The sequence below is a fragment of the Epinephelus fuscoguttatus genome, linkage group LG13, assembly GCF_011397635.1.
Source record: "Epinephelus fuscoguttatus linkage group LG13, E.fuscoguttatus.final_Chr_v1".
Lineage (NCBI taxonomy): Eukaryota > Metazoa > Chordata > Actinopteri > Perciformes > Serranidae > Epinephelus > Epinephelus fuscoguttatus.
The window spans coordinates 20,814,341-20,839,792 of NC_064764.1; the positions used below are offsets into that span (position 1 = coordinate 20,814,341).

General features: G+C 40.5%; 1 protein-coding gene across 12 annotated transcripts in view; it reads right to left on the reverse strand.

Moving 5' to 3' along the window:
• The window catches only part of LOC125899576 (bromodomain adjacent to zinc finger domain protein 2B-like), a 66,034-nt gene that overhangs the window by 19,290 nt on the left and 21,292 nt on the right, over nucleotides 1-25,452 (reverse strand). For 11 of the 12 annotated variants that reach the window (XM_049593986.1, XM_049593984.1, XM_049593990.1 and 8 more), the window contains exons 3-14: nucleotides 13,587-13,748; nucleotides 10,323-10,508; nucleotides 9,587-9,715; nucleotides 7,967-8,160; nucleotides 7,614-7,835; nucleotides 6,638-7,279; nucleotides 5,375-5,996; nucleotides 4,251-4,547; nucleotides 2,645-2,705; nucleotides 1,351-1,459; nucleotides 1,053-1,154; nucleotides 464-674 (exon numbers count right to left, since the gene is read on the reverse strand). In XM_049593986.1, the coding sequence (XP_049449943.1) occupies nucleotides 464-674; nucleotides 1,053-1,154; nucleotides 1,351-1,459; nucleotides 2,645-2,705; nucleotides 4,251-4,547; nucleotides 5,375-5,996; nucleotides 6,638-7,279; nucleotides 7,614-7,835; nucleotides 7,967-8,160; nucleotides 9,587-9,715; nucleotides 10,323-10,508; nucleotides 13,587-13,746 (2,935 nt within the window). In that variant the 5' untranslated portion in view covers nucleotides 13,747-13,748. The remainder of the gene's footprint in view (nucleotides 1-463; nucleotides 675-1,052; nucleotides 1,155-1,350; nucleotides 1,460-2,644; nucleotides 2,706-4,250; nucleotides 4,548-5,374; nucleotides 5,997-6,637; nucleotides 7,280-7,613; nucleotides 7,836-7,966; nucleotides 8,161-9,586; nucleotides 9,716-10,322; nucleotides 10,509-13,586; nucleotides 13,749-25,452) is intronic. The other variant, XM_049593991.1, reaches the window with a different exon arrangement.

Sequence of the window (25,452 nt, forward strand, 5' to 3'; positions counted from 1 at the left end):
GCAGCACGATGAAATATGTTACTGAAATCACAGACCCTATTAAGGACTTAAATGAAAAAGTGACCCACAGATGCTCTTACAATTCCCCAAATCCCTCTCAACAACCTTCAGAGAAAGTGCCTGGAGGTTCTGCTTCTGTGCAATAGTGACAATACGGCCTATTGAGAAATCAATAAGATAATTTCTATCATTTGTGATTCTATGAAGAACCCGTTGTGACACCACAACAGATAATTGAAAACTGTTCTACTATTAATGTCCACATAGCTATTAAACTCCTTTAAAACTGAGCTGTAAATAATGAAGTGCTCACTTTATCATCAGCGACTCAATTATCCTTACAAAAGACATCATACCACTAAGTATAAATAACTAACACAATATGCTGTATAGCCAATAGTTGAAGGTGTTTGATGGTTGTTTTCTTTTGATCAGGTGCTGCTGACATTTGCAGTAAACTGACCTTGAGCCTCTAGTTTGCGTAGCAGCTTTGCATCACCGACATCTTGGAAGCTATTTTCACCAATACTAAGAGGATGAGACTTCCACTGTCTGGACCCATTCCCATCACCTATTGGCTGCCGCTCAGACTGTGTGCACCTGCTGCGCCTCCCGTCCATCGCTATGATACTTGGAGCGATCTCCTCCTCTGCCAGCAGGACCCACTGTAAACCCTGGGGAAAGAAAGACGCATTAAATATAAGAAAACAAACAAAAATTGGCAAGACTAATCATCTACTCTAATTCATGGATTTTTTTTACATGTTGACTGGTATAACTACTTAAAGCTACAACAGTGTGGTGGTGTTGGGAACATACAACATGCCTCAGGATGCATTTTTTTTTTTTTTTTTACTTTTCCTGCATTTAGACCGTTTTTCATGCTTTAAACTAACTTCTACATTTAATAGAAGGACCTTCTGATGTCTCGCAGAGTTCTAAAAATAAATAAAGATGCAGGCATTGTCATTTCTATCAGTGCAATTTCATCAGTTAGAACATTAGTTTGAAACATATCTTTAATCTATCAAAAAACAAGAAGAAACATTTACCTCTGGTCCCTCTCTGGCTTCATAAAAGTCACCAACTTTAATTTTCGTACTGAAGCTGAAGTTATCCCGTGAGATTTCAGTTATTCCATTCCGCAGTAAGTACTGCAGACAAAAGAACAATGCGTATTAATTAAAGCAGTTATTTTCAGCCATATTAACTGGTCAAACATCTCACACGTCATCATCTCCCACCTGAGGGCAGAAACATAACACCATACTGATGCAGTGAGCACATACGATCATTTTAGGATATAAATCTAATTTTAATAAAAAATAAAGTGACACATTATAGATGTACCTTCATTACATCAGGGTACTGACGCAGCTTCTTCCCACATGGAGCAAAGTAAGCCACCTCTCCTTGTAGACGACCTGCGACAGTCCTGATACGGGTCTCTCTCCGCCACCTAAGAAAACAAAGAAGAAACATTGCAAAGAGCACATACAAGGTAGTAAAAACAATGTCATAACCACTGTACAGCTGTGTTTATTCATTATAAATAAACACTTCTCTCCTGAAGTCTAATAATGTAAGACAGATACACATCATCTTCAAGTTGACAAGATCAAGCAAACAAGGAGATAAACTATGTTAATCATGTCTGTACAGCTGTGTAGTCTGTGGCCTTGGCGTCCTCTGACCCTTCCAGTAATCGCACTCCTAAATGGCCATGCGCCAAGTAGGGCTACCCCTCAGTTCCTACGAGCTCCGCTGGAGAGCAGCCATGGCTTACACACACAGGACATGCAGGCCGTTATCCTGCACAGAGCACGGGCTGATATACAGTCATATGGCCTCTGTTTCCTGTGAACCTGCTGATGAAAAACATCCCTAGAAGATGAAAGGCGCTCTGATCCATGGCTGCAGAATTTGTGGGCAGGGAGCTACAAATGTTGCATGTCTATGTTGAGGCTGGATGCAATTAACCCCTTGATGCTTAAGTGCTGGGCCTCATTTCATTTCCTGCCTACTGCTCAAGACTGAGGTTTTAAAGGCGCCCCTAAAAAGCAAGGCGAGGATGGGTTTTTTTTGTGGTCTAGTCCTACTTAGCTCTTGATGAAGACGTCACTTTTCTCAAATAAGGAACTCTAGTGGTGCTTTTTACAGTAACAGGTAGGGTATTTACCCTGGGGAAATTGTTTGAGCATGATTGCTACATTCATGCCAGGTTTCATATCTACACAGTTAGCCACTTTTACATATCAGATGATAGATAAACAACTTGCTCGTAATGGCTAAATAACAGTAGCAGTTGAAGGAATGGAGTGTTTCTTATTCAATTTTCTTACAGGGGTGATTATGTCATCACTGAAAGTTTCTTGATCATTAAGAAAGTTTTCTAAAACACAATTCATCGTGTGGCCACTCCTGAGATATGATCATGTGTCTGGGGCTGCACCACAAAGCAAAGATGACCACACATGACCTTTTATGAAAGGTCACTAGCCAGCCTTCAGTGAGCTGACATTTTACTACAACACTAACTGCATAAACACAAACAATGCACAACTGTGGAGACAAATGGGACATGGTCAGTCCATCACACCTTTATGTGTGTCTTGTAAAACGAAGTGCATGCACAATGTCTCACCCGAACTCAAGAGGCAACCGCAGAACTCTCTCATCTGTTACTCTCCTCCTCTTCCCTGGTCCTAGAAAACAGGAGAAATGACTCAGCGCTTTTCGCACCTCCAGGGGGGACGTGAGCAAATCCACAACCTGCCATGATTACAGATATATCCACTACACAGAATAAGGAGGGGGGCACTGCACTGCAAATACAGAACCTCAAACAAAAGGAAACTCTGTTAGACATCACTTCATTGTGGATAGTTGTTTTATAAATTAAATGGCAGACTATGGGTATCAACATCAAAATGTTAGACAGACAGTATTCAGACAGATAAGAGAAGTGCAAACAAAGAAACAGACCTCTTACAGCAGCAACCCTCACCACTGCCATGACAGTTCAGTGATTATAAATGTTTCTTTAAGATCATCATATAATTTATGACATACCGCTGTGACATGCCTCATGCATTACTGCTATTAAATGGAAAAGGAAAAGAATACTTTTCCATTATGGCAAGTCAGAATTGAGCTCTGTTAATAGTGTAATATGCTCCGTGACTCATCCAGTATCAGATGTATAAGGCATCTGCCTGGGTTATTAAAGCAAAAGCTGCTGGGGACCATCAAAACAATGACGCAACCACTTTCTTCCAGAGAGCTCATTTTAAGCTGGAACTACTGAGAGATGTAGATCCATGTTTTCATACTGGAAAAATAAGCGTAATTTTTCCACTGATAGGTTGGATAGTCTGAATAAGCAAAGTGAGTGGAGGAAAAATAAATACCATGCTGACTTTGGACTCATGATCCTGCTCTGTTATCTGAGTGAGTAACGCTTTCCTGAAGTCTGAATCACAAATTAAAGGGGACCTATTATGCTCATTTTCAGGTTTGTACAAGAACATGTTCACAAGCTTTAATGTTCAAAAAACGCTTTATTGTCTCATATTGTCTGTGCTGGAACACCTGTGTTTACCCTCTGTCTGAGACGCTCCATTTTAGCACCTGTCTCTTTGAGCACCCCTTCCGAAAAAGCCCAGTGTGATCTGAGTGGTCAGTGTTTCAGGTCTTCCACATCTGGGCATCTTTGCACAGTCATTGCAGCTGGGGAATGACTGTGATGGATAAAGCGGCATGTTCTACCATGGAAAATCCCCTATAAGAGCTTCTAAACCAAAATCTTTACAACCGGACATGTTGCAGCAGAAACATGATCCGAAATGGAGAGAAATTAACAACATCTGCAACCAGGATTAAAGGTTTCCCTGATGTTAGCATGTAGCAGCGTGGGCTACGTGATGTAAGCACGTGCAGTAGCCTGCCTGGATAATCATTCACACAAGCTGACATGAGTTTCTCGCAGAAGCAGAATAGCCGTTGGAAACTGAGTATTCAGAAGGATCTGAAGCCTGAAGTTTTTGCTCACAGGGTTTACTTTTACATAAGACTACCTCATCATTTAAAACCTAAGCCACATTTAATATGAACACCTAACATTGTAACATTTCATACATCTATATATCTATATCTATACAAAGATCCCCTTTAAAGTATCTCATTAAATTGTAAAGCTGTATTGTAGGTTAGGGATGTATTTGGTTGTTGAGCAAACACAGATTTGTTACCTGGCAGCGTGGCAAACGTGAAGGATGGCGATAGGGTGCTGTGGTTACCCGCTGCCCCTGAACTGGTCACTGTGGTGGAGGTGAGCAGACCACTAGATAAACTAGGAGGCTTGACGATCTGCAGGTTAAGCAGGGAGCAGTTGGCTGAGAGGTTCAAGGTGGACTTGTGAGAAGACAAGGGCGCTTTAGTGCGTTTCAGGGGAGTCCTTTCTGCATCGCTGTCTGCTGCTGTCTCACTGCGCTCCTTCATATCATCCTCGGAGCCATCAGAATCGCTATCCAGATTGCTCTCTGACTCTGCGGGGGATTCCAGCGTGATGCAGGGAAACAGAGAGAAAGCAAAATTACAACCTAATTAGGATTCTTTCCACGACCAAACCTCATCCCACATCTTATATCTGCAATAACATGTTGTCAGTGGCATCTCTTCATTCAATTAAAGGGATAGTTTGAATTTTTTGAAGCCTACATAACAATAATTATCGGTTCAAGTGGATGCTATATTGTGAATATTTTCATCACTTCCTCTTGCCATCAGACAGCCCTTTCTGACTGAGAACAGAAGCTGTTAGATAGCTTTCTTTGAAGCCCCAGACTCCTTTGACAAAACTGTAATTTTACTTCGCTTAACACTGGAGTTGTTGGTCTACTGCTGCCTTGATCAAGCAGTTTTTTTGTGTTATTGTGTGTATTAATGTATTCAAGGATTAGTTCAGATTCACAAAAGACACACAATAACATAAACTTACTGATGCACACAGCGGTAGACCAACAGCTGTCATGTTCTGCGAGGTAAATTACTGTTTTTATCAATGGAATCTGGTGGCTTTGAAGATGGTATAGATAAGTTTTAGTTTCAGGATAAAATAAAGTGGTGAAAATATTCTGAATATAACATTCACAAACTTTTTTAGGTGGCTACAATATGTTTTACTGCTGCCCCCATCCACAGCAGTCCAGTGCTTAGCTTCCATGGCAGTGGGCCTGCCTGCTTCTCCAAACTGGTGGCCTGTAGACTGCCATCTACTGTATGTAATTCACTGACAATGGATAAGTACCTCATACAACCCCACTTTAAAAAAAATCTTAACTATCGCTTTATAAAAGGGTCTGTTTAATCTAACCTGACAGGCTACTGCCAGAATCTTCACCGTCAATATCATCTTCATTGTCTTCATCGTCGTCGTCCAAGTCATCTCCTAAAGAGTCGTCTGAGTCTTTGCTGCTGTGGATATCAGACTCACTGCCTCTGACCAAGTCCACAGGTGGACAGGATGAGCTGGGTTTAGACAGGCTCTTCACTAGATGCAGAGACTTGGGAGTCTTGGTCTTTCTTGGTCTGTGAGCAAGACTTGATGAGGCTGATGATTTAAGTGGGGAAGCAGAGCTGTCAGACATGTCCTTAGTACCAGTGCTCAGGTTGATGGGCATGGGACAGGGAGGGCTGGTGGCTACCAGGAGGGGCTTGCTACTGGGGGTGCTGCTCTGGCTGCGGGGCTTGGTGATGAGAGCCAAAGGGGCATCCTGAACTGCGCTGTGGATCGCTCCATTAAGGTGATGGCTCAAGAACAGATTGGTGTCATCGCTGTGTGGGAGAGACAGTAAATGACTGCTCAAGGTATCTGATGAATGTTTATGCTGTGTCTGCGATGATGAGGATGCTGAGTTTTTGTGACTTTTATGCCAGTTCTGGTTCTTAGGTCGCAGGGAGAACGCTTGCTTCACAGAGTTCTTGGAGTGGAGGGACTTCATGAGTAAAAATGAAAAAGAAAGGGAAACAAAGAAAAAAATAAGAAGTAATTACACAAACTGTCACTCACATTACATTACTGTGGGCTGTGAATGAAGGAATTTAAGGTGTAATAAGAGACAGGGACAATGAAGAGCAGGCTCAAGCCTGTCAACTCCAGTAAAGATAAAAAGGCTGCTGTGGAAAAATATTTTCAAATTGTTTGGCTTAGTGCCATTGTGTGACTCTAGCTGTCATCTTGTATTTGTTGCCATTGTCATACTCCGGCAATCAAAAGCCTGTATTTAATGTACCACCGGCATATGAATTAAAACCCCCTTGTTACAGACTGCTACATTTTCCCTCCTTCTCAAAACAGTGACAATAACAGAGTCCTGTTAAAAGAGACAGATTTCTCCTCTCCTGATAACAAACATCCCAAAGCGTAACAGAGCTAATTGCTTGTCAATTTTGTGAAGTATTCCCAATAGAGCTAAATGCATTGTCACTTCTAGTCATGTAGTGGTCACATGCAGTATAATAAAAGCCCTGATTTCATTATAGTAATTTGTTATTTTGTACCTTTGGCAGAATTCAAAGAAAAACACAGAAACGCTGAAGCTACAGTGCAGCAATGTGAAAAACAAATATAACTCACCTGTTTTAATTTAAAACTGTTCAAGTGTAACAATCTTTCATCAGAAGGGTTTCCACTGCTCTCCTTCATGCCATCAGCCAGCTGGGTGTGCTTCAGAGAGGGCATCAGGAATTTAGGTTTATGTGGAGGCTTTTGTGAGGCTGACGGTGTTGGTGGTCTGGGTGAAAAGGAGAGGGAGACAGGCTTGGGTGAGGAACACAGAGGCAGGGGCTTTGCAGGGGAACAGAGAGGGTGAGTTTTTGGAGAGGAGGAGACAGAGCCATGCTTCGGTGAGGACGAATGAGAGAAGTGCTTTTGTGAGGTGGAAGGATATGAGTGCTTCGGTGTGTTGGAGAAGGAGACAGGGTTGGGTGAGGACCTGGAGCGCAGAGGAGAGGCCTCCCTGTGGGACGGTGCTAGGGGACTGTTGCCGGCTGCCAACCCTGTGGCCTGGATGACACTGATGTGCTGCTGGCCTTTCTCCTCTGCAATCCTGGAGCTCTGGAGGAAGAGCGCTGTGGACTGTGACAGGCCAGCAGGACGAGAAGAGGACTGCAGGCGGTGCGGGGAAGTCAAAGTCTCCCGATGGCTGTCTGGCGTTGTATTTCCATCGGCAGTGCAAGGTCTCTTCTTTTTACTCTCAGAAGTGTTCTGTGTCAGCCGCTGAGTAGGAGGATGAGGAAAAGACAGCATGTCATGTCAGCTCCTACTGAGAGAGCCTCACAGTGGCAGCCCTGTCAGCTAGCACATACATCCAGTTTGCCACCCACCACCATAGCTGCTCTTGACAATCCACATAACATCTACTTAACAGAGTGCAAATTTGTCAGACAAAAAACTTACAAAATAACTTCTTTTACCAGACATTTTTATCTTGGTACATTATTCAAAAAGAAACTTAAAAAAGGAAAGTCTTTTAAAAATGTTATGGACAACACTACATATGCTGCTGAATATTTAAACACAAACACCAAAAGCTTTTGTTAGAGACGCTTACCTTGACTTTCCTTTCCACTCGACTCTCTTTTTCTGAATCAGAGTCCTCACTATCATTGCTCTGATCATCCTCATCTTCATCATTGTCCTCCTCGTCCTCTCCCTCCTCCTCCATGTCATCAGGATCACTGCTGCTCTCCTCGCCATCACTGGAGCTATCTGACAATGATCCTGATTGGCTGCCACTCATGCTGGAGATCTCTAGTGGTCTTTTGTTGGATCTCTAAATAAAAAGTAATGAAAGTCCACATTTTTTTTATCAGGAGAAAGGCTGCCGGGAACAACAGAGCAGTGAAGTGAGTTTTCATGCAGTGTATTGTACTCAAGTGCTTGAGCAAAAAAACAGTGTTTCACCTTTTCTTTTGTTTTCTGAATGATCTTCTGGTGAAGTTTGCCCAGGTCCTGGCTGTTCTTTTGAATCCGACTACTGTTGTTTTTAATTTTCTCCATGCTTCCCTTTGTTGGAAATGAACTGGTGTTCACAGCACAGTTCCCAGTAGGTGAAGAAGCACTCCTACCATTCACTGTCCCAATTACGCCTACAGAAACTGGCATTGTGCATTTCTTTAGAGGGATACTCATGACAGCAAGCAATAGTCACACACATTAAGAAGACAATAAGTCTCATAGACCCTGTTTACACTTGGTTTCAAAATGGCGACCCAAACACAAGCGGGCAGCCGAGGCACATTGCTGTTTACACCTGTGTCTATTGTGTGTCTCCAAGGGGTCCAGCTGACCACTTGTGTTCAGATTTCATTACTGCCTATGTCATTTCCACCAGAAAGTCAAAGGGCCCTGCACACAATTATTACATCCACACTCTTGCCAGTCACATTATCAGTTGTGTTGGTACAGCTGGAGACGTTGCTGTCAGCAGAATCCAATACATCTCCATCCATAGGGCAAAACAATGGTCACGCAACACTTCATCCAACTTGTTGTACCGGGCAAGTTACAGAGCGTTGGCACGCTGGCACCAAAACGCCCTGCACTGATGACGTATCTTTCTGTTATGCCTTTGGTGGGGGCGCATCAGGACCATAGTCTGTATATAAAGATGGACCACATGACAACAAAGCCAAAATGTCTTGATCGCCCCCTGGTGGCTACCTGCAGTAAAGATAATAAACCCCACCCCCTCCATGTTAAAGCCAAACTCTAAAAACTCTACACATCAAATAAAATTTTCCCAAAGATGATTTCTATCATTTTAGGCAGCTCTTATCATGCTGATGTATGTACGATTTTTCTGATAAATTTGGTTTAATTAGTTATTTGCTGCGATATTAAGAGGGTGTGGCATCATGACTGACAGCTGTCTGTGTCAATCGATATGCCCGTGATTAATGGTGCTGCTCGTGATTGGGTGGGATGAGTGTACAGGCAGGAACTCGACATCGCAGCTCCATTTCCTGATCACTACTGTGCAGACTCTGGCTCCAAATGATGTCACCTGTGCAAGATGGCTGTGCCTGTAGCAAGGATATATTGCCTCCATTTTCGTACAGTGGGAGGAAGTGAAGTGTTGTCCATTTTTATATACCATTATTATTTTTTTTTTTTTAAAGATATTTTTTGGAGCATTTTTAGCCTTTATTTGATAGGACAGGTAAGCGTGAAAGGGGAGAGAGAGAGGGAGTGACATGCAGCAAAGGGCCACAGGCTGGAGTTGAACCCGGGCCGCTGCGGCAACAGCCTTGTACATGGGGCGCCTGCTCTACCACTAAGCCACCGACGCCCCTATATACCATTATTGATAAGAATGCATTTTGGTTTACACTACAAAAGATACGCGGTCAAACGCATCCCAGACCCCAGGCCATTTACAGTTGTATTTAGTGCTGTGCAATTGTGATCTGTTTGCCCGAGATGCATTTTAAAAAGAAGTGTAAACAGAGTAATAATGAAATCTTTATGTTATACAAAACTATGTCTATGATCTTATGAAGGAGCGGGCTCTTTTTTTTTTACCTGAGGTACGCGACAAGTGAATGGGATCGTGGCTTTTGAAGGTTGACGCAAATGCAGGATGCAGACCCAGAAGTGGAGGGAAGAAGGCTGCCGCTCCTCTGGAATGTGCCTCAGATGGCCGCCACCAGTCTGGAGTGGGGGAGCGAGACACTTTATCTAGATATGCAGAGAATCCAATCTGCCAACATTTTATAAGAGCATGTTTTATACAACCTGTCAACAGCACCAATCGCTTAGTTCAAAATAGAGTTTTGCATTGAGGACAAGTGCACTCCACTGACTGTGATTTCATCCCTTTATGTTGAGGGTTGAAAAATAAAAGCTGAGGTCATTTAGTACAATAGCTGCAAAGATCAACTTCATCTACTCGACATGTAACAGCTGCAACAGTTTCCCAAGAGCAGCATTCTTCTGAAACGGCTTCTGCTTTCTAAAACTTCTATTCATGTTGTGCTGAGTGTCAAGATATTATTTAAAAAGCATGCAACTGGATATCATTGAGAGTTTTGAACATAAAAATAGGTCAAAATCTTAAGTGTGAAGACTGCAAAGGATGAGAAAATAGTACGAACGTCTTTTTGAGTTGCAGAGGTGATTCACATTTTACCTCTGGATATGATACAAGAGGAACCAAAAGTAATTTCAATGACAGACTTGAAAACAATCAACTCAAATAACTCCTTTGATAATATTAAAAAAAAAAAAAAAAAAAACATTGTACCTTGAGCTTCCCTACCTGGAAATGTACCAAACTGGGAGTGAGCAGCCAATGCAGACAGACCCAGACTTCCTAGGCCTCCGAACTCAGAGCGGCCTGAACTTGACGTGTAGAGCCCAAAGGCTGGACGGCTGACCAAAGGAAAACCATTGGAGCTGCCAGACATATTTAAACGTTCATCTCCTGTTACCTGGATTGGATGGCCTGGAGAAAAACAAGGACACGGTTTACAGAATTATTTAATATATGATCTACTGATAGACTTATAGGTTAATCTTTATATGCAGAAAGACAGTCATTCCAGTTATATTATCTGCATATACAGTACATGTACAGTACATAACAATGGATTTAACATATCATAGTTAAATCATTAATTTTTAAACTTATTAACTGTTGATGCCACGATACCATTAAGGACCTCGTAAGACAATATTTCCAGCTTAAAAAAATGAAGAGTAAAAAATAAAGACAAAGCTGTGGCTTGATCTGTGCAAATAAGAGACACAGCTGTCTGGTGAGCCTGAGAATCTGTTCGTAGTAATGATCATGAATGATTCAGGATCTGGCACACCCACTCATATTTGTAAAATGAGAAAACAAACAAACAAACAAAAATTTATGTATGGAATAATGATTCCCACAAAAAATGAAAAATGAAAATGAAAGAAATCAAAGAAGGAAGATAAGGCACCTGCTGAAAGTACTCTAAAATAAAAGGGCTGTACCACTGATGCCAAGTTGATCTGTTCCTATTACAACAGCTAAGGGTAATACATCCAGTGTCTGTTATCAGGATTATTTCGATCAGAGAAAGGAATCTTGCTCTATTAATTAGATCTAATACCTCACTTATATTAAGAACCCAGAGCTGTGCAGGAATGAGCCTGATAAAAGCAAAGCCCAGTTGATTTGTTCTGTGTAAGTGCAGAGCTAACCAGGCTAAACACTGTGTCTGATTCTATATTGTCCTGCTGATGTGACAGGACATTATCAGCTGTTATTCTGGGAGGGTAGCTTTGGCTAGGATGTAATGATCAATTTCCTGTAAAAAAAAAAAAAAATTAACACCATCAGGTAAATAAACTTTATATTTGGCTGTAAATGTTTATTCGTCAAACCATTACCTGTAACTGTAATTTTACTGACTTTGGTGAAAATTAACTGAACAGACATCTTTTAGGAAAAATTTAAGAAAACATTTCAGTATACTTACAAAAGTCAGCTGGCATGTCATGATACCAGATTTAGTAGTTAATACCAATACCAGTGAAATTCCACAATTCTCCCAATTTGACATTATGGTAAAAAACAAAAACAAAACAACAAATCCCATTTACTTAACATTCACTCCATTATTAAAAAACATTTTGTGATATCATTTAACTGTTATTAATCCCTGATGATCTGGCTTGAATGAAAAGTAGAAGTCTAGGTGGGTTCATGACATTTTGTGGGCGAGGAAACATACAGTAATATACAGTTTGCAGTATATTAAATATTTCTCATCCATTGTTGTTGTTCAGCACTTTGCGGATGCAGCATTTTGCCCAAAGCTGAACATTTTTCAACTCTCATGGACCAGAAAAATGCCAAATGTGCAGCGTTCAGTGCAAAATATATGTGCAGCACCTTGTAAAGCTGCTGCCATTTGTAGCCAGGGTGTCTTCAGGTATCAGACAGTTGAAGTTAATGTTTTTTAGGACCCATTAAAGACACCTTTTAACCAAATTAGGACAGATTTTTGGACAAATCATGTTTTACTTATCTAAGCATAGCTAGGAAGAATTGCAATTAAGTAGTATCTAAGTGGTCTTGTGCAGAGGTGTTATGTAGGAATATGCTTATCAGAGTGAATTAAGTCAATCTACATTTTGCCAACAGGTAAGTGCAAGTATGAAGTAAAATGACAGTATTATAGTTTTTTTTAAAGAAAAACCACACAGGCTTTATTTTTCAAGAGTCTGCTAAGGTTTTAGCCTTGGCTTTATGTACTCATGTTGTACTGAACTATAAAATATTTCACCAGCTTCTTTACAATAACTAGGTCATACCTTTTCTCAAATGCCATCAATGCCAAATCAGACATTTATTTGTTCTTACTGAGTTAAATTCACAAAGAGTTGCAGCATAAACATTTTCTTAGATACATTCACCTAGTTAAAGCAATTACAAAGCTTTTAAGACTATGAAAGCTTGAGTATAATCCTATTCAAAGGGGTGTTACCATCACTGGTTGTGTGGTATCTTTCTTCTACTTTCCACAGGGGATAAGAAATCTCTTAAAAGAACTCCATTTACTTGATAATCATAAGAGCGATGTGACTACAGAGGTGCCAATGTGCTTTCAGCATTTAGTGTTCAGTCCAAAATAAATTATCTGGGAAATTTCTGTGCACGTTTGGTGTGGGGGGCTGAAAATGAATAATTTATGAGAATGTCTCTAATGTGTTCTTCATTGTGATAGCAGGACAAGAAAAAAAAAACACTACTTTTTGGGGCATCTTATCATGAAGGGGGGAAAAAATAATCACAAACCACGGTATGTAAATTTGCACATTATTTTGTGGTCAGGGGTAATCTGACAGCTTATGCATCACCGCTTCTCAATGCATAATGGCTTTGACCACAATTAGTATTCAGAGAAAACAAGAGGATGTTGGCGGCTGCATGCACACTGTGAGGCTGACAGACATGTCAAATCACACAGGATAAACTGGAGCTAAAGGTTGTCAAAAGACATTCACAAGGGCGTACAAAGATTTTTAATTGTGGGCATTCATTAATTCAACAGCCTTTCCATTCCTATTAAAATTGTCTGTAACATGTTCAGACTGGGAGAAGGTGTCTTAAGCCTCCTTATTGTTGCACAATTTTAATTCAGTGTTGTTCGCTAAATGCAGTTGGACGTCTCCTCCAAACAGATTTGCCTCTTCTTAATTCTTTTTCTCTAAAAAGTTTGTGTAGAACTAAAGTGCATACTTATTGTAAAGTCAGTCAGACTGATGCATTCATTTACATTTATTAATAGCTTGTAAATTTAAGGCTTTTCTGTGGGTGACTGTTAATGCCATTTGAAGAGCTACACACTTGAACTTTAACCTAACTGAAATCATTTATAAACCCTGTCCAAAATGTTGACAGAATGAAAAAAAAAATAATGACATAAAACTAAATAACACATCACAAAAATTCACTCTGAGTCACTGTGATCCTGTGCCTCCACTTTGTGTACATCTAAGCAGTGTGTGTGTATGTGTGTGTGTGGATGTGTGCACGTACCACAGGTGGTGAGAGGGGAGCTGCCCGCAGGGCTAGGGGCCGGGCTGCTTTTTGTGGAGGGTGTCTGGGGTGGAGCAGGAGAGGAGCTGGCTGAAGAGGAGGCCATGTGAAGGGAGGACGGGGCCGAGGATGGGGAGGCCAGCCGCTCGCCAAACTCCATATCTGTCAAACACAATTCAGTCAATACTTGCAAGAGAAGAAAAGAAGGGGAGGAAAAAAAGCCACTCATGCCACACATCCCACTGAGACTCCGTTTCTCTCTGAAACACACATTTGAATTGCCGTCAAAAACAATGCTGGATTTCACCCCGTCATCTCGATGTGCATGACTCCTTTGTGAAAGCAACATGTTGTCCACTATTACTGCAAATTAGGCTTGCTGCCAATTCAATGGTGTTGTTTACTGGCTTTTTTTTTAACCAATTTATTCTTTGGTTTTTAATACACAGTATCAGTTATATGACAATCACCATATTCTGTCTGCAAACCAAAAAAAAATTAAAAAATTTCCTTTAAAATAAAAAATTACAAGACCATAATAACCAAGAGAAGATAAGACTGACAACACTAACTTAAGTTGCGATTAGAAAGTCACACTTTGCACTGATTTAACAGATTATAAACACAACTACAACCTCACCAAGCACGTGATTTTTTTAAACTATTTTGACAATAAATGAATCAATCTTTAAGTCATATATCGAGCAAAATGCCAGACAGTTGCTGCTTTAAGCATCTTAAATGTTGTAATGTGCTGCTTTTCTCTGTTTTATATTACTGTAAATATAATATCTTTTGGATTTTAGACTGTTTGGACAGCAATTTTCAAGACTTCACCTCTGGGAAAATGTCAGGCATATTCCATTGTTTTCTGACATTTTATTTAATAAATGGTCAAGCAAGTAATTGTATATTTAATCTCAACAGTACACTTTAGTTGCTGCCTGAGATAATAATACTAATAACTGCGTAATCATTTTACAAAACTCTGATGTCTAAATAAATGATTCCAAATGCACTGTAATTCAACACTAGTTATACACTTTGGGGTTTTTGCTGTACACATTTAAAGAGTGTATGTAAATGTAAAGCATAATAGCTGAACACAGGTTATCGCAATAATGATATCATATGTGATTTTGCATTTAGTTGCCTTAATATTCAGAAATATATTCTAGAGTGGTTCACACACACACACACACACACACACACACACACAGACATAGACAGTACAGCAAAGTACACGTGGTGCTGGTGATAACTTGGTCCTATCAAAGGTCTTCACAGCTCTTTAATGTAACTGCTGCCATACAGTACACACTGTGATCGTCTAATGAAGCAGTAACCCAATCTTCAGGCTCTCATGAACACATTTTCATTAATCCGTCCACAATATTTACATCAAGTCTATACTGATGAATCAACAGGAGCTGTAATCATAGCCGTTGCCATTTACTCTGATGACTCTCAGACCACTGTTGCTCTGCCTGTTGTCCAAACCGTGCCACAGAGATTCTACTACGACTGTGCTCTTTAATCAGCCCTCCATTTCCTGAATTTTCCATTATTTATGCCACTTCACATCCCCGTGATCACAAAAGCCCACATCTGAAATCCTCTCTGACGCTAATGTTTCCAGATTGTGCTCTACAGCCTGCCTTTGTTATAGTACTGTACATTACACCAACAATTTCTAGATCTCCCTGGTGATTCTCCCCCTGCACAAGGAAACAGGAGCAGCTGATTAATTTGAGGAGACAAAGCTAACCTCTGAATATCAAGTATCATCCTTCAACAGGAACAGCACTGATGAGACGTAAATGACATGAAAGCTGCAGCCATGCTTCACTGGAAAGGCCACTGTTTCCTGCGGTAGTGTGAGTGGGAGTTTGTGAAGAACAAAGGTGCTTTCAGATTTATAATGCAACGTTAAAAAAGGAGGAGAAAAAAAACATCTGGTGTCATTTTGACCTTGCTACATCAGACTTCACCTGTCACCTGTCATTCATAGATGTCCAGTATGCTAATGGAAAATCTCTGTGTATCAATTATGAATCCGAACAAATGAAATTAAATATTCAACAGGGTGGCAAAGATTTGGTCAAGGCTTAAAGGTAAGAGGTACCACTAAAAAAAATCTTCACACACACTTTAGTGTTAATTTACTTTTTCATTTTACAGCAATGTGCTGCAGATATGATCTTTTCCTGGGTAATTATTTTCTACTGCATAATTTTCAATCAATAATAGACCTTTGAAATGTTCAAGGTAGTCTTACTTTATAAATTAACAAAGCCGATTTAGAGTTGACTTCATTCGTCAAATCTAGCATCCCAAACAAATACAATATATGAGCTAAAAGCAGACCTAATCTGAAGTGGAAAGACTGTGTTGCAGCATTTACAGAGCCCATCCTGACTCCATTACTAGAAATTAAAATGGGTTTAACAAGCAAATAAGCTTGAATTTATAGGCAATAAACATAAAACCACAGAGGCAGCAACTACAGTATTATGGGTGTTTTATAATCTACATAAACATTTTAAATTAATTTGATGGATGTATGTGCACCATCTTGAGCTAATGTGAGCATGCGAGGTGAAAGACAAACAGCGCAGACATCCTAAACAGCAGGATGCAGGTCCTGTGAAAGCACATGTGTGCTAATATGCCAGAGATAATTTACAGAACAAATGGCTCTGATTGAATCAAAGTCATGTTCACATATATGACTCCACGAGCGTAACGCAGCCTGTCATCTCCAAGTGAAAATGTCTTTTTAAACAGGAAAACAATGAACATCTCCACCGAATGAGATTCTGATGAGACAAAGCACAAAATGCCATCAATCACTTAAATGCAAGCTGCTATAACTATTCAAATAAGCAATCTAACCAATAATAGGAACAACTCTGCAACGGCTGTGATGACGCAGTATCGCAAACATTTCTCATAACAGCCTTACATCTCTGGGTCTAAAGCGTATTCATTTTTTCCATCAGAGTGGGAATTTTTTTCTTTTGTGTGAACAAAGCTGTATAAATACTACAAACTGTCGTAGCACTTTGGCTATGCAAACTAGTTTGTATAATAAAATAATAATGTTTGTTTCATGGCTGGAAAAATGTACTTTGCTTACTTGCATTGTCCTATTCAAGGTCATGGGTAGCTGGAGCCTATTCCAGCATGCATTAGTACATCAAGCAGAAGTTAGTGAAAATGGCTTATCAGACTGTCAGTCCTTTACAGGTGTAAGGGCACACCTGTAAAGGACAGACCTTTTAAAGATTCTCCAACCACCTCGATATGCACATCTTTCTAATGTAAAGGGAAACTGAGAGACCAACAGGGGACACATGCAAGCACAGAGAGACCAATCAAACTCCAAACACAAAAAGCCCAGGATCAAACACAGGAACTCCCCTGCTGTGAGGAGGCAAAGCTAACCAACTAATCCGTCATGTTGCCTTGGATACAAAAACAGCTAAACAGCAATCATACAGTCGGCCTCAAAGCTAAGCTTACAGAACCACTGATTTAAATGAAGTCTGCACTTTGCTTCTTCTTTCTTCCTTTGGCCTCTTTCATTCTTCTCCTGTTATCTCCCATCTGTTTGGACCTTTAAAAAAAGGCGAGCACTCTTTCTTGTTTTGTTGTTGTTACTCGCTGAACTGGCTCTTACTGTCAAATACCACATATTCTGAACGCCTCCAGGAGGTTGTTCAGTGGTTTATTAACTGACATGACTAGTTTGGCATTTTGGAAAATATGCTTAGCCAGCACCCTGTTAGCTTCATTTATTAGGGCTGCAAATAAGACATAACATTATCCTCCAACTAGCAAGCGCATAGTGTTCAACTGTCATTCTTACAGTCTGGTATTTTTCCAGATGAATCAAATAAGATCTAAATGTTAATTACTGAGCTTGATGCTTGGGCTACACTGTCTGCGTGGGCAGCACATGTGCGTCTTAGAACCTCATGGGGGCTTTTTTCAGCATCAGTGTTGACAGGTTAGAAGAGCCAACCTGCCCGCGTGAGCAGCGCAGCTCAGCTTCAGAGTCTCGGCTATATCTCGGGATTAGCCCTCTAAACAATTAAAGGTCCGCCCACTTGCTAGTCGGCACCAGAAATATTAGTCAGTTAAACCAATTAGTGTTTTATTCATGTACCATGCTGCTTAACTGTCATGCAGCCACCTGCCACTAGTGGGGGCTACAAAGCCCTCAAACAGCAGTCCAACTCCCCACGGTAATGCTCGAGTAGACTGGAGTTTTAAAACAGCACGGTGGGAAATTGGAGAGATGTCCTTTCACAAAACCAGCGTGGTTTGGCAGTGCTTTGATCTAGAAAATGAATTTAGCAATAATTTATCTTTTTTGGGTTAATTTTTGACTGAGTTGCCGTCATGTTCATATTCACACCGCATAGCGCAAAGTGTCGTACTTCAGCAGCATTTGAAATCCGACATAGTTGTTGAAGTTTGTGATTAAAGGCTTCAAAGGGCTCTTAATGCAAACAATATTTTTTGGGACAATGTTTCAAATACTAAACAATAAATTGTGCTGATGTTTGTGGTCGACTAGTCTTAATCAAAATTTTCATTTAGTCGCCAGGAACATCCCTAATACTGACACCACAACGTATAGCGGTTACAGACATGAAAAAAAAACATATTAAGGAGAGGATAATGTTGGCATGTCATCAGTGTCAACCAACATGCTGATAATATCAGTATATCCTTGGTATCAGCCATTATCTGCTTTAAAATGAATAATCAGAATTGGCCAACATGCTTTTTCTTATTTTGCACAATGAATAAATATAACATACTTTTAAAAGCATAACTGTATCTCATGCCTCCATCCCCTGGTGGGCCATCACGATAAGAGTATGTGTAATTAGTGGAGTACCAGCATTTAATTGAGGAAATACAGTACTCAAAGCAGCAGGCAGCTCTGCAGCAGCCACACTGTCTGTATGAAAACTGCTCGTGTGCAGGCTGCAGCAGTTCAGTGGGGTAGCTATCACACACTGCTCCAGTGTGGCTCAGCCAATAGAGGTTCTGGTAAGTGGACTTTGTCACATTTGGACAGAGCCAGCCTCGCTGTTTCCCCGTTTCCAGTCTTTAAGATAAGTTAAGAGGAAGCTGGATGCAGCATTATATTTACCATAAAGATATGAGAATAGTATCAATCTCATCTAAGTCATGGCAACAAAGAGAATCAGCGTATTTCTCAAAATGTCAAGCTATTCTTTTAAATGAAATGCTGAAATAAACATAAACTTTAAAAAAAAAAAGAAAGAAAGTTGAATTAATACACTAGCACACTTCATGTAAATTTAAGAGTTTATCTTATCACGAAAAGTGATGCATTTGTTTGTCCGTGTATTTACTGTTTCCAGCTGTGTCTCTGTGTGTGTGATGGAGCAGTAGATATTTCACCACATAGTGTTATTATGTTTTGGGCACACGTAAGCATTTGTTTTTCCGTTGTGTGTTCCTCCTTGTCCATGTTATCTTCTTGCACAATAACAGATGGCTGATGCTAACAATGATAATCCAGTAACAGAGTCATCAGCATGGATCAGCAGTATTCGGACTGCAAACACAGTGTCTTTTCAGCTAATGGAGGGTACACACAAGAGGAAGAGGTAGTGTATCAGAGCGTCTTGACACTGTTTAAAGATAGAGGGCTGCATTGCTCAAAGGACCTCTATCTGTTCTCTTACAATCCGTCACGAAAGTGAAGTGATGAAAAAAATGTGAGAAAAAAGAACTTAAAATATATATGTCAAGTTCTGACTGTAACTGCCATGCATTGCTGTTAGTCTACTAATTAGCATTACATCATGTTAAATCCACCTCCTCAGACATTAACATCTCCCCAACTGATTCTATACATGGCTGCTTTGACATCAGCTGCACTCTCCCAAACCTCACAAATCAATGCTGGTGTCCATCATCCCACTAAACACAATTAATTCCTTCTAGTACGATGAAAAATAGCAACGCCACTCACTGTTTGGCCTCAGTGATTTTTTAGATGAGAGGAAATAAAGGGATGTAAAAAGCAGAGAGACTGAAACCTTCCCAGTGGTTGACATCAATAAAGCAAATTTTAAAAAGCCATTCGTTCACCCACTTGCCGTTCTCTCTTTGAGGTCACTCAGCAGACCAGCTGAAATGAAGTCAATTATTTGTGAAGGTTTTCTCCCCCCCAATTTGTGTGTACACACACACAAGATGTGCAGGACGAGAGCTCGCTGTGGGGCAGGCTTTTACGGTCAAAGGATGACAGAAAATGGAGTGTGTGGGGTCGCGGTGGCTACAGTAGGTGCATAACAAGTTCAATGGTACGCCCACAGTTCAGTTGGAGTACCATGCTTCCATGAGTTTCCATCAGTTCTTCATTCTGCCTGTGTCTTCTGATGACAAGTTGCTGTTCCCGGCCCTGACTCCTACTCTACCTGGAGAGTGATGAAGTGTTCTGTCTGACCCATCCCACCAGCTAAAGAAGGAAACTTCAGACTGACCTGCATCAGGGGCAAAGCTACAGTAACACACAGCATTACTCACAGAGTCAGCAGAAAGGGGATTTTCAAGGCCAACTAATGACTTCTGTGTTTGATGATGATGCAGTGGGGGGATTTACAGAACTTCGAAAAACATACACTTTGTTTCCACGGAAGTATTTTCAGACAGAAACTAACATACCCAGTGCAATAAGGTCACGTACAGTGGTTAATTTATAAGCAGACACTACATACAAAGTGGGCAAAAATAGGGTGTTTTCAGGATGCCATGTATATTAAAAGGTACAATTGAGCTAATTTTCTATACAATCCAATGCTGCAATGTTGTTCACCTTGCATGTGCTGAAATGATTATTTTACCAACAGAAAATTAACCAACACTTGGCTCGCTTCTCAAATGCGAGGACGCCTTTCTCCTACATCGCAAACCGAATCTATTTCTTACTTTTTCCAGGTTGTCTACAAACACAGTAGGAACACACTGCCTTTTCAATTGATGATGTTCAAGTACACTAAGCACTAAGCTGTCACAAGAGCTGTGCAGAGTGATTAAAAGGGAAAACATGGCATTGCTAAACAATCAATACCTTGCATCAAAAGCTGGTTTACCATTCATCTCAGGTTTGCTCTTTGCAAGGAGGGCTCCTTTTTTCATGAGCACGCTGGGAGGAAAAAGAAACCATGTGCTTTCAAGAGGTTGTGTTCAGGAGTGCGTGCAAGGATGGTTGTCATCAGTGATAAAAAAAACTTCAGAAGAAGCTACTGGATGTAGGTCGTAAATAAGGAATCTGTGGTTAAGTTCACACTGCAAGCCTTAGTGCTCGATTCGGATTTACTGCTTGCAGTGGAAGCCGGCGAATTGGCAAGCACATGATAACGAGGACCAGGACAAAGAGAGCCAAATTTTTAATTATGGCTTTTATAGTGCAATGGCTGCTATTTCTGTATGGTGATGTGTGTGGATGTAAAGTGAGTCTAAGCCAGGAACGATAATATTGTGACGAAAATGGCTTCATGGAAACAGATTCCATCCAAAATTTCCAGACATCAAGGACTTCTTTTAACTACATCTGTCACTGACTGCCTCCATCACAGCTGTCTTTAATGTTTCTACACCGAGTGACTCCCAACAATGCAGAATTGTTTCGAATGTTGATCAAGAGCGACGTAAAAGTCGCATGAAATACAATGACTGATCAGATTGAGGTCACGCTGCAAAAGAAATCAGATCTGTATCTGATTTAGGATCACATGTGTAAGTGGCCCAGATCAAAATTTAAAAGCTTACATTCTATTTGATTTGCATGTTCACACTGATAAGAAATAAACAGACCTGAATGACATATGAGCCATAAAAATCAGATTTGGGCCACTTTTACCTGCAGTCTGAACATAGCCTGACAGACTATTACTGTTGGGGCGTCGATGCCAGAGCAGTGTTGGTTACAAGGGCTGCTCTGTGATACTGATACAGTCTCACTGTCACTAAATGTGATCCATAGCAACGCCTGCCCTAGTGTTACTATACACCTTCAAACACCATCTATTCCCTGATTTGCCTGTCTCAGCCATAGTCTTTTATGCATCAGTGTAATCACATCTTTGACCTCCTATGCAAGAACGCACACATGCTGCGAGCCCAGCAAAGAGATCCACCTGCGCTCATACTGCCAAGATAATAATCCATTTTTGCTCTCGAGAATTATCGGCAAAACACAAAGCGTAGGCATTCTGTTATCATCATTCTTCAGTGCACATCCATCTTTTAGGGAGACCTTCACGCCAAAAAAATGAATTTCTGTTTGCATCGACCGCTTCAAACAAGTATTGAATGCTACCAGGAATACACTGGCAATGCTGGTAGTTAAGGAGGCAAATGGACTCTGATGAATGATGTGAGGCCTCAGTATGACAAATGTTTCAAGAAATGCATTTGTCCTTCACAGTAGTGTTAGCACAGTTTGCAGTTTGCATGTGGATCATTTTCATGAGGAGTGATCTGGGGGTGGGAGTCCCACATGTTCTGCACAGACTGACATCCATCATGAACGCGTTCCTCTAGCTCCTGCCTACTGCTGCCCCATCAGCAGCAAGCATTAGCCATAAATTGTGTAGCTCAGCCTCCAGTTTTTAATTAGACACATACAGAGAAGAAGAAAGAGAGGGGGTAGAGAGAGAAAAGAACAAGTAATTTCATGCATATCCCAATCAGCTGCTATTAATCTGTTGTTGGCTTAGAAAATGCAGGTGGTACAGGGAGAATGGCATCGACTAGATGACATTTTCATTGTTAATGTGTTGCTACAGCAGTATATCCTCTAAAAGAATGCTACACTTAATATAAATGAACCATTATCTGAGAGCTACCACGTACCTGTTCATTTGGCTTAATGATATGCAGCCAGCTCCTTGTATTTGCAGTGTTTTCCAAAGGGAGGAGGTGGAAAGGCAAGCCAACACTTGTTAAAGATAATCACACATACTGTACACCACATTATTATCACTACACATTACACAGCTTCCCACTACACCCTCCTTATTTACTCCTGCATCATTTGTTCACCATCATTTGCTGAAGGCATCATTATAATGAGTATTTGTTTCTTGAGGAAAAAATATTGCTCACTGGGGCATAAAATGGGGATACTAAATTTGTTTTTGCCCCAAAAAAGGCCAAAAGGTTCTATTGTTCAAAAATTAGGGGTAGTTCCAGTGATCTTTTTTTTGTTGCAAACTTTGCAGAACACAGATTAGGTATACAGTACATACAGGAAAAAAGTTGTCTTGCGGTAGGAACAAAGTGCACACACAGGACATGACAGGCAAAAGGTTTACAGGTAACATCCTTTGCTTCACATGGTATCAGGCACACGTAGACAGCAGAGGGACAACACAGGAAAGCCAAATAAACAGTCCGACAAAATGGCAGGATGGTAAAATGAAACACACATGACAATCTGTCGTAATGGTGATGTTGTTGTGTTTACTAAAACTAAAATGAAATAAAACATACTACTTAAAATTATTTCATGTTGATTATTTAATGTAATTTTTCTACTAATGTCCAGTAATTGTGCAGATCAGCCGAGTTTTTGCCATGTGTGAAGGAGCTACATAACATCCTGTTGTAAATTCTATCACAGAGGACGACAAAGAGTTAAAATATTTTAGCTTTGAAAGACAATGCCATCTACCATAATTGTTGCTGGTATTCTCTGCTGGCCTCACCTAATTTTACAGTTCTGCTCTTGTCCACCAAAATAATTTCCAGTTTGCCGTTTCCCTGATTCCATGTGAATGCAGCATTATTCTTATGACTGAAAACCACTGCCATTTTAAAAACTACTGACATGCCACTGATAAGAAACATAGTTCTATGTGTTGACTTAGTATAGACTTCACACTTTGATTTGTTAAAATACTTTCTGGCACAAAGTGTTCGTGTGTATGATAAAAAAAAAGCCAATTTTAAGAAAACATTGTTTGCATCACTTTACCTCGCAACTTCAATTACTCACAGAAAGCGAGGTGCTAACGCAGTTGGACTGTGACTGAAAATGTTATACAAATTCAGCAGTTGAATATCTCACTTTAATATTATTGGGTGGTGAAAGGTGTGCATTTGCATGTAAACAGGAAAATAACAGTTTGAATATAAATCAGGTGCAATCATCTGACAGGAAGCACGGCTACAAATTAAACACGAAAGTAGGTTGCTGGTGCAAAGGTTATCTGTCATTCTGCACTGCTAAATAACACACAGCAGAGCAAAGAACACCTCCTGCTTTTTTAGATTCAACTGTAGAAGAAGACAAAGACGCGACATTATAATTATTGCTTATTTCATTGCTAAACAAACAGCTGTGAGGAGGCCATTTGGTAGATTATGCTACAAAACAACATTATGACAGAAATCTGTCTGTTGTATGTTATCAATCAAGCATCTATTTGCTATCTGTAGGTGGAAGTGGTGAAGTCTGACGGTGTGAATCTGACTGTGTATCATGCCGGAGACAGTGAGGATAAAAAGTCCAAGGTTCTGTCAGTCTTTAAGGCTTGACACTGCACTGCCAATAACACTCTCCTGCTTTTTAGATGATCAAACAAACAGCATTTTTGTATGTGGGAGAAAACATGGGGCCTAACAGGGCTTTTAACCCATTTCTCCCAACTGTCAATGTCCGAGATGAAATAAAAGGCAGCCGGGATCAAGGTAAACATCGCTATCACGGCTCTTTCATTCCCGGCTCCTCTCTCTCACTCTCCAAAGAGCACAACATAAATCACATGGCAACCGTAATGGGAAGTGGGACTGCGGTGTGCCAAATGAAGCAATAAAACAGATCCCGAGTGTCCCTTTCAAAGCATTAGTCACACAGTGTCCATATGTCCACTGCTTTATTGAAGCAGGCGATGTTGGTTACATTGAAACAAACACCTGTGCACACACTGAATGTCCTGAATGAAGGTCAATGATACAGAAAAAGTGAGATAATCAGGAATTTTAACCTCGTAATTTGGCACTGCACCCCGGCCTTACAGCTAGAAAATGTCAGGCTGCCAAAAGGGGGAACAAAATTTTCAATAGCTGGACTCTTGCATCAGCCTTCTAATGGAGATGCATGAGGACGAACACATCACATCGCTACACCAGTCGCTTTGATGTGGAGAACCATGGGACTATACTCCCATAACAAATTTTTGGAACACAAAGAAACAAGGGCCCTCAACACTCCAGAGGGGACAGAGCAGACATGATTAAAACAACACGCAGTAACATGATACACTGATAGAAGTGAGAGACCTTCCAGCTTTGACACATTCCTCAGACTGCTGTGAGCTGCTCAGCTCTGCCTACAGTGTTTTATCACAGTGCCATTAAGAGTGGTCAGGGATGGTTTCTTCAAAACTAAACACCTCAGTCAGCCATCTTAGGCCTAAGCATAAGTAAAAGAATAATAAATAAATAAGTAAAAACACCACTTACAAGGCTAATATTCCCTTTTACACTGTCTATCAATCAAACCCTTGGAATATCATTAGCAGTTGTATGTGGCAGTGGAAATACATGCAATAAATATAGCCTGTAGAGAAAAAAACATGAACTGAACAAATTAAATATGGTGTACATTTATAGGTTACACCTGTAGACAAGCTGTCACCAGCTGACAGGTTTTCTGTACAGCCATTTTGAAGCCATTAACTGTGAAAAAAGAAACAATTAACTCCTCAGGGTGCACAATGCAACAAAGTTGTCCACACCACATCTGCATCGTCTCTAAAATTCTTCATTTGTTAAGTTCATAAATTAAATTTGGTGCATTAGGTAA